Here is a 14,050-nt window from a genome sequence, read left to right as displayed (position 1 = left end):
TTAGAAAAAAAAAACAAGCAAAGGACAATTGCAGTGTATGCAGACTATGGTCCTGGAAGTGGAATACCAGGAAGGAAGCAGATTAACTTTTAGATATGAAAATTTCTATGAAGTCCACAATCTAGAGCACTGGGTATTTCAGCCACCAATATACAGAAAAAATGTAATATTAGACAAGAAATGAATTTTGAGTCCAGATCAATAAAAATATTGTCAAACAATCTTACAGAAGTTCTACCATCCTATTTTCTTCTCTACCAAGAGGCTGTCACATCTGCTTTAGGCAGACATTTCTAAAAGTCCTAGAAGTCTCCTCTGCTCTTGCTATTAGCATATTTTGATCCACACGAGCAATGCACAAAGGAAGCAAATTCCACTTTACTTTGGGATAAAAACATTCTCTTTAGCTGGCATTTCATCATGAGGGAAGAAGACACAAACCTTTCAAAGTCCAAGCTACATGCAGATAACTGCTTACATCAGAATTTAATCACTTACCTGTTTCCCAACTGATACTTGAGGCATTGGCAAGACCTGTGGAAGCTGAGGCTGAGTCACTGGCTGTGCAGTTGTAGCCACACCAGATGCTGCTGACTGGGGAAGAAGATATTGCCCTGTCTGCTGAGAAGGGGCTGCTTGTTGTACACCCTATTGTTGAAAAGAGAAAAAACGAGCATTATTCCAGGTTATTATTTACATATTTTCAAGGAAATGTACTTCCTAAGGCCTTTAGAGAAATTTTACGCATAAAGATAATTTCAATTCTCTTTAAAAAGCAAGAATGACTGGCAAGTGGAAGCACACATGACCAACAGTTTTCTGCTCAAAACAACAAAGAAGCTGACCTTCAATCTTTTTATTCTTCTGTATTTTCCCAAGGCATCATCCCAGCTCCAGGTACATACTCCTCCCCTTAGTAACTCTGACCCTTTAACTCTGTACTATCAACTCCCTTGCTGCTTTATCCTAATGCTACTTATGTCTTGCCAAACCCTAAATCTGGATTATTTCCACCATCTGCTTCTTCTGCTCCTAAACATGTACTGCTAAACAGAACTAGAAGTTAGAAAACTGGGCTAACTTAGTCCCCAATAAATGTTACTAATCTCAACAAGACCCTCACTGCAGCAAAGCAATTCTTTAATTTCTCCCTAATTGGTACTTTATCCTATTCACCACAGTAAATGACCAAAAGTTTTCCACATTAGGACCTCACTTCATATTTTAATGAGAAAACAGAGGCCATTCATTATAAACTCCCTCTTTTCCCTTTCCCCTTATCTCAGAACCTCTTGACACTCTCTACTTTTACATCTCTTTTACTCCAGCATCTAATGAAGAGACGCCTTTGTGTGAAGGTTAACATCTTTTAACACATACTTTTGGATTCCTTCTCCTTCAGTATTCTCCAGAAGATTGTCCCTACTATTATTTCCATCCCTTCTTTAATCTTCAATCTCTCCCTATCTACTGGTTCCTCCTCTGATGCCTACAAAGTCACCCCCCACCAAAAAAAAAAAATCAATAGAACCTACAATCCCTATAAGCTATTATTCTTCATATTGCTTCCCTTTAAGTTAATTTTTTTAATGAACAAAAATCTATTTTCTCTCTTACCCATGTTATTATTTTCTTAACCAAGTTCCTTTAAGAGCTGTCTACAACTTGCTGTCTCTACCTCTCCTCTCTGCAATACAGCTTTTCTAACTTCACTGCTCAATTGAAGCTTCTTTCTTCCAAGTTAACAATAATTTTTTAACTGCATTAATCTAAGGTCTTTCCTCAAACCTCATTTCTCTACTTCATGTGATAATATCTCTTCCTAGGTATTCTTTTCTCCTTGGGTTTTTGTAACATTAGTTTCTTTCTTCCCCACTCTTATCTGTCTGACCATTCCTTCTTAGGCTCCTGTGCTGGATTATTAACCAAATCACATCTCCTAATTGTGGTTTTATTCCAAAGCCCGGTCCCAAGCGCTATTCTCTTTTTTCATTTTACTCTCTCATGTGCTGATATCATCAGCTCGCATGGGCTTCATGACCATCTCTATGTAGATGACACTCATATATGCATTTCTGGAGAGTACTCCCTATTCTGAGTTCCAGTACCAAATCTTCAATTGCCTGGTAGAAGTTTTAAACTGGATATTTCTTCTTAGAATAATATTTTTTTATATCTTATTTTTTTAATTAATACATTTATTTTTAGTTTTCAACATTCACTTCCACAAGATTTTGAGTTCCAAATTCTCTCCCCATCTCGTCCCTCCCCCCACCCCAAGATGGCATGCATTCTGAATACCTTTTCTCCTAATCTGCCCTATCTCTCCCCCTCTTCTCTTATTCTCTTCAACTTCAATTTTCCTGTAGGGCAGGATAGATTTCTATACCCCATTTCCTGTATATCTTATTTCTAAACTGGATATTTCAAAAGCATTTAAAACTCAACATGTCCAAATACCTCCCTCACATACCCTCTTCCCACTGTGCGAGGTTTCCTTGTATTATGTTTTTTATGTGTTCTGTTCCCCCATTAAAATACAAATTCCTTTAACAAAGGAGCTATTTGTTGTCTTTTTATTCCCCAAACCTAGTTAGTGCTTAATAAACACAGGATCAAATACAAAGATATATATACACAAATATACATATCTGTGTGTGTGTGTGTGTGTGTGTGTGTATGTGCGTAAAAGTGCCCACACCACCAGGAGGTAGAACACTTGGACGATTCTAGGAAGACGGACTTTATATTATGGTCTTCCTTTGAATCTGGGTGATAGTTTTTCAGATTGAAATGGAAATTTGAAGAGGGACAGGTTAAGGAAGAGTAATTATGAGTTTCTTTTTGGAAAGGTTGACCTTAAAATGCCTGGGGCACATTCCAGTAGAATTATTCAGTAGGTAGTTGGTGATATGAGACTGAAACTTGGGAAAAGTATCACAAAAACCCAAATATGCAAAAAGATCTTGACAAACTAGATAAAATCTGACAGGGACAAATGTATAGCATTATATTCAATTTTCAAAAACCAAATTTACAAGTACAGAATGAGGAAGTTATGGCTAGATAAATTTCTGGAAAATAGTTCTAAGAATTTTAGTGAACTGCATGCTCAATATGAATCAACACTGTAGAAAAAAGTAAAAAAACAACAACAAACCCCTAATATTATTCTAGGCTGCACTGAGAAAGGTGATAGTTTTGCTGGGAGAACTGTGGTTACTTTTGGGCATCATATTTCAGGAAGACCAATGACACACAGACGAATTATTCAAAGGAATATGACCAGCTAGGATGGCAAAGAACAAGAAGATGGCATTTGGGTGGCTTAGCTTGGAGAAGACTTGGTGGGGGACATGGAATATGATAGCTGCCTTCAAGTATTTTAAAGGTTTAGACTTTTTGTACACAGAGGACAGAAGTAGGAGCAACAGACGGAAGGTGCACAGAGGCAAATTTTGACTTGATTTAAGGCAATATTTCCAAACAATCAAAATTGTCCAAAAATTGGACTATCTTCTCCTGAAGATTTTCATTTACAAGCTGGACTGACTACTTTTGACAATATTAAAGAAGGTAAATTTGGTCAAATACAGGTTGGACTAAATAGCCTCTAGGACACTTTCAAACTGTGTAATTCAGTGGGGCATAGTGGCACATGCTGAAAACCCCTGACTGTGGGGAGGCCGAGGCTGGTGAGCAGGTATTCTAAGCTGTAGTGGGTTAAGCCAACTGGGTGTCTACGCTAAGACCGGTACCAATACAATAAGCCCTGGATAGAAAGGGGCCACCAGGCTGCTTAAAGAGGACTGAAATGACCCAGGTTGGAAACAGAGCAGGTCAAAGCTCTTACTTCTATCAGTAGTACAACTGGGCTCATGAGAAGCTGTTTATTTCCACCCTGGGAGACCTAGTGTCAAAAATTAAAACCAAAACAAAACAAGCAAACAAAACAAAAAAACCTCACACAAACTGTGTGATTCTGTATATTACATGTGGACTATTATTAAGTCTTTTGAAACATAAGTATACATAGATCATAGAGTTGTTAATGAAAAACATGTAGTTGTACTGTAACCAGACTAGATTACTACAAACCATTATCAGTATTGTGAATAATGGTTAATCATAGATATTTATTTTAGACATTAACAACTTATACTCATCTTAGTATATTAGCATCCCATTTATCCAAGTTTTGAATAATACCCTGAACCTGAAAGCTAGTGAGGGCTGTCACAAAGAGGATCTTTAGCACTCAGAGCCTTACTCTAACATAGTTATTGACCTTAGTTATATGGTTTCCTATCACAATTAGAAGGAAACAAGGAGATGGAATCAAAAGAAACATTTAAGTGATGGTAATGAAATATAATAACTGATAGGAAAGGAGATACAAAAATTTGAAAAGGTTCAAAATCATGCTAAATATTATAGCATTTAAAAAATGAAAGATAACTCATTATGGCATTTCTTTAAAAAAAATAGACTAGTGTATGATACAACAGGACAAACTTCTTTGACTTTCACTGTTACTGCTGCGAAGGGTCCTATAAATGGAGAAAGAAAGAAAAAAACCCAGGGATTATTTATTATAGAAGGTAGAGTTAATTTCTTAAAAGTCTTGGGATAGCCCCAGCCTTGACTCTGGCTTCATTTCCTAATGTTGGTCTAATGGACTTCAGCTCCTGGAAAACCAGTGCTGTATTATTATCCTGAATGTACCCAGCATTCAAGTGTCCATCTTGTTTAAAGCTATTGAAAATACTGCCAAAAGCTCTTCCTGTACACTTCCTATAATGATTCTCTGAGCCTGAGCCTTATTGATTCCAAGTCTGCCAATCCTCCCAAAATCTCCAATTTGATGAATTTCAGGGCCTACATGTCCTTCCTTAGGTACTCCACCTTTTTGGTGCTTTGTGGGCTAAAGTTCACCTATTTGGAAAAAGCATTTATATGGAATAACATGACAAATATTATGAAATATTAACTAGAGTTTCACAGACTAGCCTTAAATTGTATTGTGAGTTGCTTCTGACTACTTTTAAGATATATAAAAGTAATATGACATTATAATTATTACTTTCCTCTCTACATTTGTCACTTGAAAAAAGGAACACAAATCATTAAAGATTTTCAGGAACTGATATAGAACTGTAGTGTCATTTGCTGCTTATTCATAATTCTGAAATAAACATATGTATTAAAAGGACATTCATACCTGTTGTGCATGTTGTGCTGTTTGGGAAGATGGAATCCCAGTTAAGTTACTTGAAGCCAGATGACTCTGGCTCTGTGCCTGTGTCTGGAGGGAGAAGTAGATAAAAACGAAAATGAGAAAAACCTTAAAGAAAAATTAGTAACACTGAATAAATTTTTGGGGGCAAAGAAAATATAGAGAAGGTTTATTACCTTCTAGAATATATTCTGACATTATACAATTGATCTATGGCTGAAAAGTTAACTAACTTATCAGTATTTTCTATGATTCTGATCTATACCTTAAACTGCTATCAAGTAACGACAACAGAAATATTAAACAGAATTCCTATGAAAAAATGTTGGGAATGGTTTTTTTTAAAGCAAGAAAAAGTGAAAGATTAGATTAATACCATGAATTACTTTCATATTTAAGAAATCAGATCAAGATAAAAAGAGTAGGCAAAACCACTAAGCTGGTTCTTTTTGCTATTTAGGAAAGGGTCACTAGGTGACAAGTACAAAGCATTAAATCAAAGACATTATTAACTTATCTCTACATAATCAGCTGTTGTGGATATATAAAATGTCTTAGTCTTTTAAAAGTCTCAAGTTTATCTCTAAGAAGTCTGAATGAGTAGGCAAGAGATAAAAAAAAGCAAGAAATACAAAGGAGACTAAGGAAAAGTAATGGCATTCATCACTTTTAGGATGCCAGTCCCACTTGCATTTTCTTTTGGCATTCTTCTTTTGACTACATGACATTGTCCCTCTTTGCAATACAAGTACTAAATGTTACAACCCTCCTGACTAACCTTCTACCTTCAAAACTATAATCCTGAAGATTATTGACAACTGAAAGAATCATGATGATGAAACAAAAACAGTTTTTACCTCAGCTTTCCCGAGTTATCTGGCACATATCAGGTTGTCATAAAAGCCAAGACCTTCCTATGTGTTTTTTCCATATGTATATTTTCTAAGATGTAATAAAGTAGCAGGAAATACTGCTTTAGTATCCTATGATTTTCAGACTTCCTTAACTTTTTTTTGCCTTTTAATAATGTCCTTAGTCACATGGCTATGGAAGTTTCCTTGGATTACTCATATTGAAACCATCCCTGTGCTACTAGATTTGGGGTAACAAAGAATACAAGAATCACAGTTTATATTCTTTAAAAGGGTAGTATTTAAAAGAAAATCCAAGATATGTTTCTAGAGTGTCCTAAGATATGTTTTTTTCAACGGGATCTATGAACTGTGCAATATTAACCAGTTTCCCCCATTTTAGATTACTTTGGTCTTATATGGAAGAGTACTACGTATAATCATATTTTAATTTTATGAAACTCATTGAAAATATGATCTCTTTTGTCTTTTTTAACAGTCAAACAGGGCGCAATCATATGCTACTTACAGCTCGCAAATTCTTTGTAACCTAGCACCACCAAGTACTGGCTTAGGTGCCAATGCTAACAATGTTCCTTCATTTTGAAGTATCACTTTGGATGTATTATACTGACTGGTTTTGTTGGTGTTTTAACGAAATGTTCTTTTATTAATTGGTTGTACATTAAAAAATATATTATGCTTCACATATTTTACAACCTCTTTAAATTTAATTCAATTAATTCAAAGTTTTCAGACTATGTAAACATTGGTATTCCCTTAACACCCTCCTTAAAAAAAATCCCTCTAAAGTATATGCACAGGAAAGCATAAAGCTAGAATTAGTTTTTTCTGTGATAAGAACAAAATTCTCCATTATTTCTTTATTACATGAGTACTGTTAAGAAATATTTCATGATCACACAGGTTTAATGGTACACTTAACCAATCCTTCCAAGATGTAGTTCAATTCTTAATTGCAGCAACTTGCAACAAGAGTTTTCAGTAAGTATGGATATAAGATAATGGGGTCTGACCAAGTGGATCACTAGAAAAAAATGTTAGCCTACTGCTCTGTTTATGTGCTTCCATCTCCAAAGATCTGTTACGTTATGGGTATATTTAGCAGTTTTTTATGCTTCATTCTTATGGGGGGTTGAGTGGGAGTAAGGGTTTTGCCTTATAACCTACTCAACTACAAATGCCAACATACTATTGAAAAACAAAGTGAAAGTTTTCTCAGCTCCAAGATTCAACATTCCTTGAATAAAAGAAACTTTAAGAATGATAATGGTACTTAATAGAGTAGTAAAAACATTATTAAAGAAAAAATTCTGCAACAGTTTGTCCTATAACCTGAGGATAGAGAGTAGATCCTCCTGAAGAGAGTGAAGCTGATAAGGCTTGCTGAGCTGTGGTACCCTGGGGAAAGCAGAGAAAAAGTGGGGACTCTTGTAACACTGTCTGAGGCAGATGGATACAGGGCAATGAAAAGTCAGAGCCAAAAGATGCAGATGTTCCCCCTGTAGGGGGAGGTGACTGGAAATCTCCTATATCAGAAGATGTCAATTGTGATGAATCACTGGAGTACTCTGGGCTTCCAACTGGCCAATTCTGTCTGCTGGGCTCCATGGTGGGAACAGTCAATTCTGGACCATGGTAATTACACTGTTCTTCAGTCACAGGCTGCAGGCGACCCTGCAATCCAATCGGCTGAAGAGAAGGCCCTTCCTGATTAAAGTCAGTGGTCCCCTGAAGACTTCGGTAAACTCGTTGAGATAAAGCATCGCTTCCTTCTCCTGAAGAGGAAGAGCTTGGTGTGTGAACATGAAATTCAAATACACAGCCAGTTCTGCCCTCACTGCTATGAGTTAACACAGCAGGTGCAGAATGAGGAACAAAAATTGGGTGAAATTTCAAACATGTAGCATCTGTACTGATAGGAGCAGAGACACTTGACAGGGGAGAAGCTGGACCTATTCCAGAATCTAGCCTCAGGCTCTGAAGGTGTCCTACCAGGAAAGCTTGACCAGCTGGAAATTCAAAGACAGAACTGAGGGAGGAACACTTTGTATTAGCTTCTGTTCAGGAATTTGCTTTGCAGGGTTTGACAGCACTGGAGAACTGTATGCTATGCCATCATAGTGTTCTACTCCCTGGGGCTGGTAATGTACCCCTGCTAGATATACTGTTTCCTGAGGCATCAAACAGTGAGCTTCTTCTGGAGGGGCTAGTCCAGGTCTCCAGTCACTATAAATTTGAGCTGGTTCAAACACAGGATGAACTTGTACCTCATGTGGCTCTCCAGTAACCCTAGTGGCTGTACCCAACATGACCACTGCCTCTGTCGTCCAATTAGTTGGGCTACTACTGGCAGGGCGAAGGTTTTGGCCAAGAGTCCTCAGCAAGGGCTGGCAGTGGCGGGGCTGGGATTCCAGGAAGGAGGTGCTCTTGCGACGCTGAGAAATGGCCACCTTTGGTGGGCAGGTAGGAGGAGGTGAAAAAGAGACGGGACGCTCATGAATAGTTGGGAAAAATATCTGTGGTTCTGAGAATGTTGGGGTCCCCCCACACGGATGCACCATGGACTGAGGCTGTATCAACATGAATAAGACAAGTAATTCATACATTTAGACATGAAATTACATTAAACATGTATAGCTTGCTCAACAGCAGCTCTGCATAACCTTATGAGATTGCTGCTCCAAATTAAGATTAGCAAAACAAAAATAATGTGTTTTTGAAAGTTATAGAAATGGTATAAATATCTATTAAATACATCCAGGACAAAATGGACAAATGAGAATCTCTGCTTTGGTAAGATATTGATTTTCCAATTACGACCTCCCTTTCCTTGTCAACAGGGAATGAGAAAAAAAAACAAACCCCAAAACCAAAAACACCCAACCACAGAGATTATAGCATCATAGTTTTAGAGTTTTATTTATAAGTGATCATTTTGTTCACTATTCACTGGTATTCTGTAAGCTTTAATAATTAATGGAACAAGAGTACCCTCAATGGAGGAATAAATGAAAGTTTCTCTAAAGGATAACATGGAAAGTGTGCTTCAATTCCAACTCCTGTATTTAATTTTTCCACATTTCTAATTTTCTATTATTATCCTATCCTATCTTATAGGCTTCAATATTATTATCTTATGAAGCACAGAATATACACTAATTGAATTGCAGGAAAGGGAGTCTATATAGGTTGTAAAGAAAACTGTGAGGGTATGGTGCTATCTCCTGAAAATAATAGTGAAATATCACATGAATTAGTTTTCCTATGCCTGATGCCTATATTACATATGAATAAATGGAAAAAGCATTTTAAGTGTTTACTATATGCAAAGTACTACACTAAGAGCTAAGGATATAGATAGAAAAGGTAGCACCTAACTCTCAAGGAGTTCATATTCTAACATCCATTAAGTGGGACAAAACTCTAACATGCCTAATTTGGACAAAAAGTACATTTCATTATACTGCCCAAACTAGTGTAAGGTGAAGTCAGTAGATCTGTAATGAAACAGTATAAATGTATACAGATATAAAACACTAGAGTGTACTTTTAAAACCGTAGACAAGGCCAAAATCATGCATGAATTTTGTGATCATAGTATTTGGTATCCAATCCACAAGCAAATCCAATATTAGCTTAAGAAATAACACACTATGTGGCAGTTCTAATAGGAAGTAACAATTCTTTAATTTCAGCTCCAAGAATGTAAAATTAGTGATGTGACTAACTGTAGAGGAAAGAGTACTGAATTTGGAGTCAGAGAGCCAGCGTTCCAATCCTTGCTCTGCTAGAGACTTCCCATGTGACCTGAGAATGAGGGGGCTGGGTCAGATATCTTTAAGATACCTTCCAACTCTAAAGTCACTGATCCTATAAATTATATTTGACAAAACTCAAGCAAGCATAATGATCAAAACAAAGTGCAGGCTAAGGCAACTCATTTTTATATGCAACTTAAAAAAAAAAATTCACCCTATGTTCTATCATTGGACTAAGACTTCAATAGTGGTGTAGAAGCACCTACAATGTCAGCTCCTGGAGGGCCTATGTTCAGATTCCTAGATGATCTTTTAGAAATGAGAGAACTTACTGTGGGGTGCTAACTCTAAAAAAGAGACGATGAGACTAATATAGTCATACTCTTTAGAACACAGCTCTTCATGAAAAATCTTCTGGTGCCTGTATCAGAACACTTACTTCATTCCCTCCCTATAAAAGCAGTAGTGCCTTTGTAAAGGTAGAGGTGAGCCACATATGTCATATACTCTGGAAGTCAATTTCATGGGATCAAACTTCAATTCCTCTTCAAACCAAAGAGGAATATTTTTATAAGGAAACAATAGTGTTTGCCTTCCTGTTTTACTGAAATACCTAAATAATTCTACCACTTAAGTCAATCCTATTTAGGCAAAATTTTCCATGAAAGTAACAGACAGCAGTCAGTTTTTAATGATGGCTTCCTTCTACAATCAAATAGGGAGAACATCTAAAATTTAGGTATTACCTGAGTAACCTGAAATTTGTTTCAAAATTATGAATTTGGACTATATTTAATTTCAAACAAGCCAACCATAAGCTGACAGTTTTTAATGGAATTACCAGTTCATCTAGTTTGACTCTGTAAAACTGATGGGATGTGTATGTTGTTTGTGGGGAGAAAGGAAAATGGAAGATACCCTATGCTCTACATTTTTCCTTTCAAATCTTCCCTCTCCATCCCTCAATAAGAATGAACTGGTTCTGATTTCTATTCCCTTAGGGAGAACATTATATTTTCTGTTAAAAAGCTAAATTGATCAACTAATATGTTGATCAATATTATCATATTTATTATTAATACATCAATATTATCAAAATATCAATATATTATCAATAACATTATAGTAATGGTTATTAGGAGGTCTGTGTTATCTCTCTCGGGTAATACCTTTACATTTTAATAGAGGCCTTAATTCCAAAGGACAGACCTCAATAGTGGCAATTTCAGTCACTGTAGTAGGCCTTAAATTGGCGGAAGGTACTAATAGTGTTGAATAAGTGAGCCTTTTTGGCAGATCTAAAATCTGTAACATTGACTAGATTTGGTCTTCCCTTTCAGCTTAGGGTGGTAGATAAATAGAGTTCCCACACGATCTCCACCATTAATCACATTATTAAGTCTTCAAAGTTTCACTGCAACTAAATTACGACCCCAGAAATAAACCTAGTATAAAAGCAACAGAAACTCCAGAAATACAATGTTATATTTCTGTCTACTACGGTCTCTGCTCCACTTTTATTAAAATTCTAAAAGCCTGGATATTTAATAGGGACTTATCTTCATTTTTCCAGGAATTATAGTAAACATTCAGGACTGACAAAGAGGGAGGGCAGGCTGGAGCGTCGGTGCTTGCGTGGAGAGGCAGAGTGCATAGGCAGGATATCCTCCAATGCCTTAGAAAGTTTTTCAGCAAATGTTTCTTTAGGGGCAGTTCGAAAGTAGGAAGGAGAAAGAGGTGCAGACAGCACTGGTGGTGGGGTAGAAAGAACACTGGGAGAGATGCAGGACATAAAGGGAACAGCAGAAAGATGGGGAACACAAACCAACATGCTACGATCACGATGAGGCTAAACAGAAAACAAAAAATGAAGATAAATACAGTATTCTGGGAGAAAAAAATAACAACAAACATGTAACAGAAATGGGGCATAGTTGGGATGAGAAGGTAACAATCCCCACTCAAGTCAATACTTAGTTGGACTACTCATGAAGCAGGCTAGGTAAATTCACCTGACAATAAATCACTGGGGTGACAACTCACTGCTGCTCCCTTTCCATCCAGGAAGGTTCATAAAAGTCTGTTGCCTCATATGCTACTAGGCAAATACCCAATTACCCTACCCTCTAGGATATTCTGACTCTACTATACTTTTGCTTGTGAATGTACAGGAATGATTTTAATTGACAGAAGGATGTAGTAAAGACAGGGAACATAGTAAATGTATGCATTTGAAGGGTCTGTAGGTTTGTCTCAAGAACACATAAGAAAAAGTCACCTGCACTACATATTCCATAGGGATCAAATCTGCAATGATGCTGGATACACTGGGAGAAGCTTATGTTTATTAGGAAGCATCAGACTTAAAAACATATTATTTTTATTGTATGTATGCTGGGAGAGAAAGAAAGCTATCTCATACTAGAAAAATTTTAGCTTTAAGAAATAACACAACTAAATACAAACAGAATGCTTTACTGGTTTAACAAAATGGTCACTGTTCTTCTTCAAAGAGAAATTAATGTTTGTCATTTCCATGCTTCAGAGGCTAAGTGGCAAGAATCAATATAATTTAAGTGGTTTGAGCTCCTTAGGAGAAAATGTACTATACAAATCTATAAGTAGTTAATAGTCAAATAGCATGAAGTTCGTTTTTTGTTTTGTTGTTGGTTTTTTTTTAAACAAACACTTCAGAGATGTTAAAATCTTACTATGCCACTATAAACTGTTAGAAAGCAAAGAGATTCCTGCCTAATGATCACAACTACCAAGGCTATGTCTATGAATCAAAAGTTAAAGATCATAAATGATTACCTCTTTTAATTTGTGGGGGTTTTTTTGTTTGTTTTTGGTGAGGCATTTGGGGTTAAGTGACTTCCCCAGAGTCACTCAGCTAGTGAGTGTTGTGTGTCTGAGGCTGGATTTGAATTCAGGTCCTCCTGACTCCAGGGCCAGTGCTCTATACACTGTGCCACCTAGCTGCCCCTGATTACTTCTTTTAAACTCAACTCCCAATGTTGCACAACCCTGTGGCAAACGAAGCCAGTAGTTAGAAATTTAGTTAAGAAAAATTAATTAGAATAAAACTGGAAACATGAGACTAACAGCCATGTGATTTTTTTCAAATTAATTTTTTCTATGTAGCTACAGACTTATAGCCAAGAACTTCTTTCTCCCTTACATTTCTCAATGAAAACTAAAACAATTCAATAAATACTTAAAAATGTCTTCCATGTGCAAGGCACTGTGATAAATACTTGGGAAACAAAGACAAAAATTAAACAGTTCCTGCCCTCAAGGAGCTTACATTCTACAGGATGTTAAAATTAAATTTTAACATCCAAAAAAGTGCAGACAAAAAATGCTGAATGCATACTATGGAAACTAGAAATGTCTTCAAGGGCATAAGAATAATTTTCAAACAGCTTTTCTGAAGCTCTTCCAACCAACTTACTTTCTTTTTTTCCCCTAAGTTTAAAACTAAACTGTTCAAAACCAAAGGTTAGTATTTTCCTTTGCATTATTGTGGCCATAAAACTTGGAAGTCAATCAAGTCAAGACTGTTTGAAAAGATTATGATACAAGCCAAATCCCTCTACTCCACACACTTTGGGATAAGAAACCATAACAAACAAAAGAACTTTCTACAATTTAATGAAAGACACATTTAATAAAGGTCAAGAATACTACAAACTCGAACATTAACAGCGTTTTGAAAAAAACTGGAGAGACTGGCTATTTGCTTACATATGTAAATAAAGGAGTGTTGTAACCAATGGCTCTTTTAAGACAGATGATAGGATAATACCATTAATACTCATTGTGTGTGTGTGTGTGTGTGTGTGTGTGTGTGTGTGTGCGTGTGTGTAACATGCAACTGCTAAGATCCACAGAAAATTCTAAGGACCTCGGAGACTCATGACATGTACCATTATCTCAAAATATATCTGAAAATGGTCTCCAAATTAGAAGGAAGGGGCTAAGAGAGATAGTGACCCCAGGGATAATAATGTGTCTATAAGATATACATATATGTATGTACATACAATATTTTAGAAAACAGCCCCCATAAATCAATTCTGAAAATGAACAAGTAGTAAAAAGGATAACAAATAAAAGGGGGGAGGAGGGCAAATACACAGTAGGGAAGGAATTTGTGCCCCACAGACTTTCCAAGGAAG

At 36.5% G+C, this 14,050-nt stretch overlaps 1 protein-coding gene across 10 annotated transcripts in view; it reads right to left on the bottom strand.

The window, feature by feature from the left end:
- The window catches only part of WNK1 (WNK lysine deficient protein kinase 1), a 154,998-nt gene that overhangs the window by 32,654 nt on the left and 108,294 nt on the right, over positions 1–14,050 (bottom strand). For all 10 annotated transcript variants that reach the window (XM_021001477.2, XM_078156046.1, XM_078156041.1 and 7 more), the window contains 2 exons: positions 5,222–5,305; positions 499–648 (listed from right to left, as the gene is read on the bottom strand). In XM_021001477.2, the coding sequence (XP_020857136.1) occupies positions 499–648; positions 5,222–5,305 (234 nt within the window). The remainder of the gene's footprint in view (positions 1–498; positions 649–5,221; positions 5,306–14,050) is intronic.

This window comes from Phascolarctos cinereus, unplaced genomic scaffold, assembly GCF_003287225.1.
Source record: "Phascolarctos cinereus isolate Bilbo 61053 unplaced genomic scaffold, phaCin_HiC Scaffold_1;HRSCAF=81, whole genome shotgun sequence".
Lineage (NCBI taxonomy): Eukaryota > Metazoa > Chordata > Mammalia > Diprotodontia > Phascolarctidae > Phascolarctos > Phascolarctos cinereus.
This window is presented reverse-complemented; position numbering and strand designations above follow the sequence as displayed.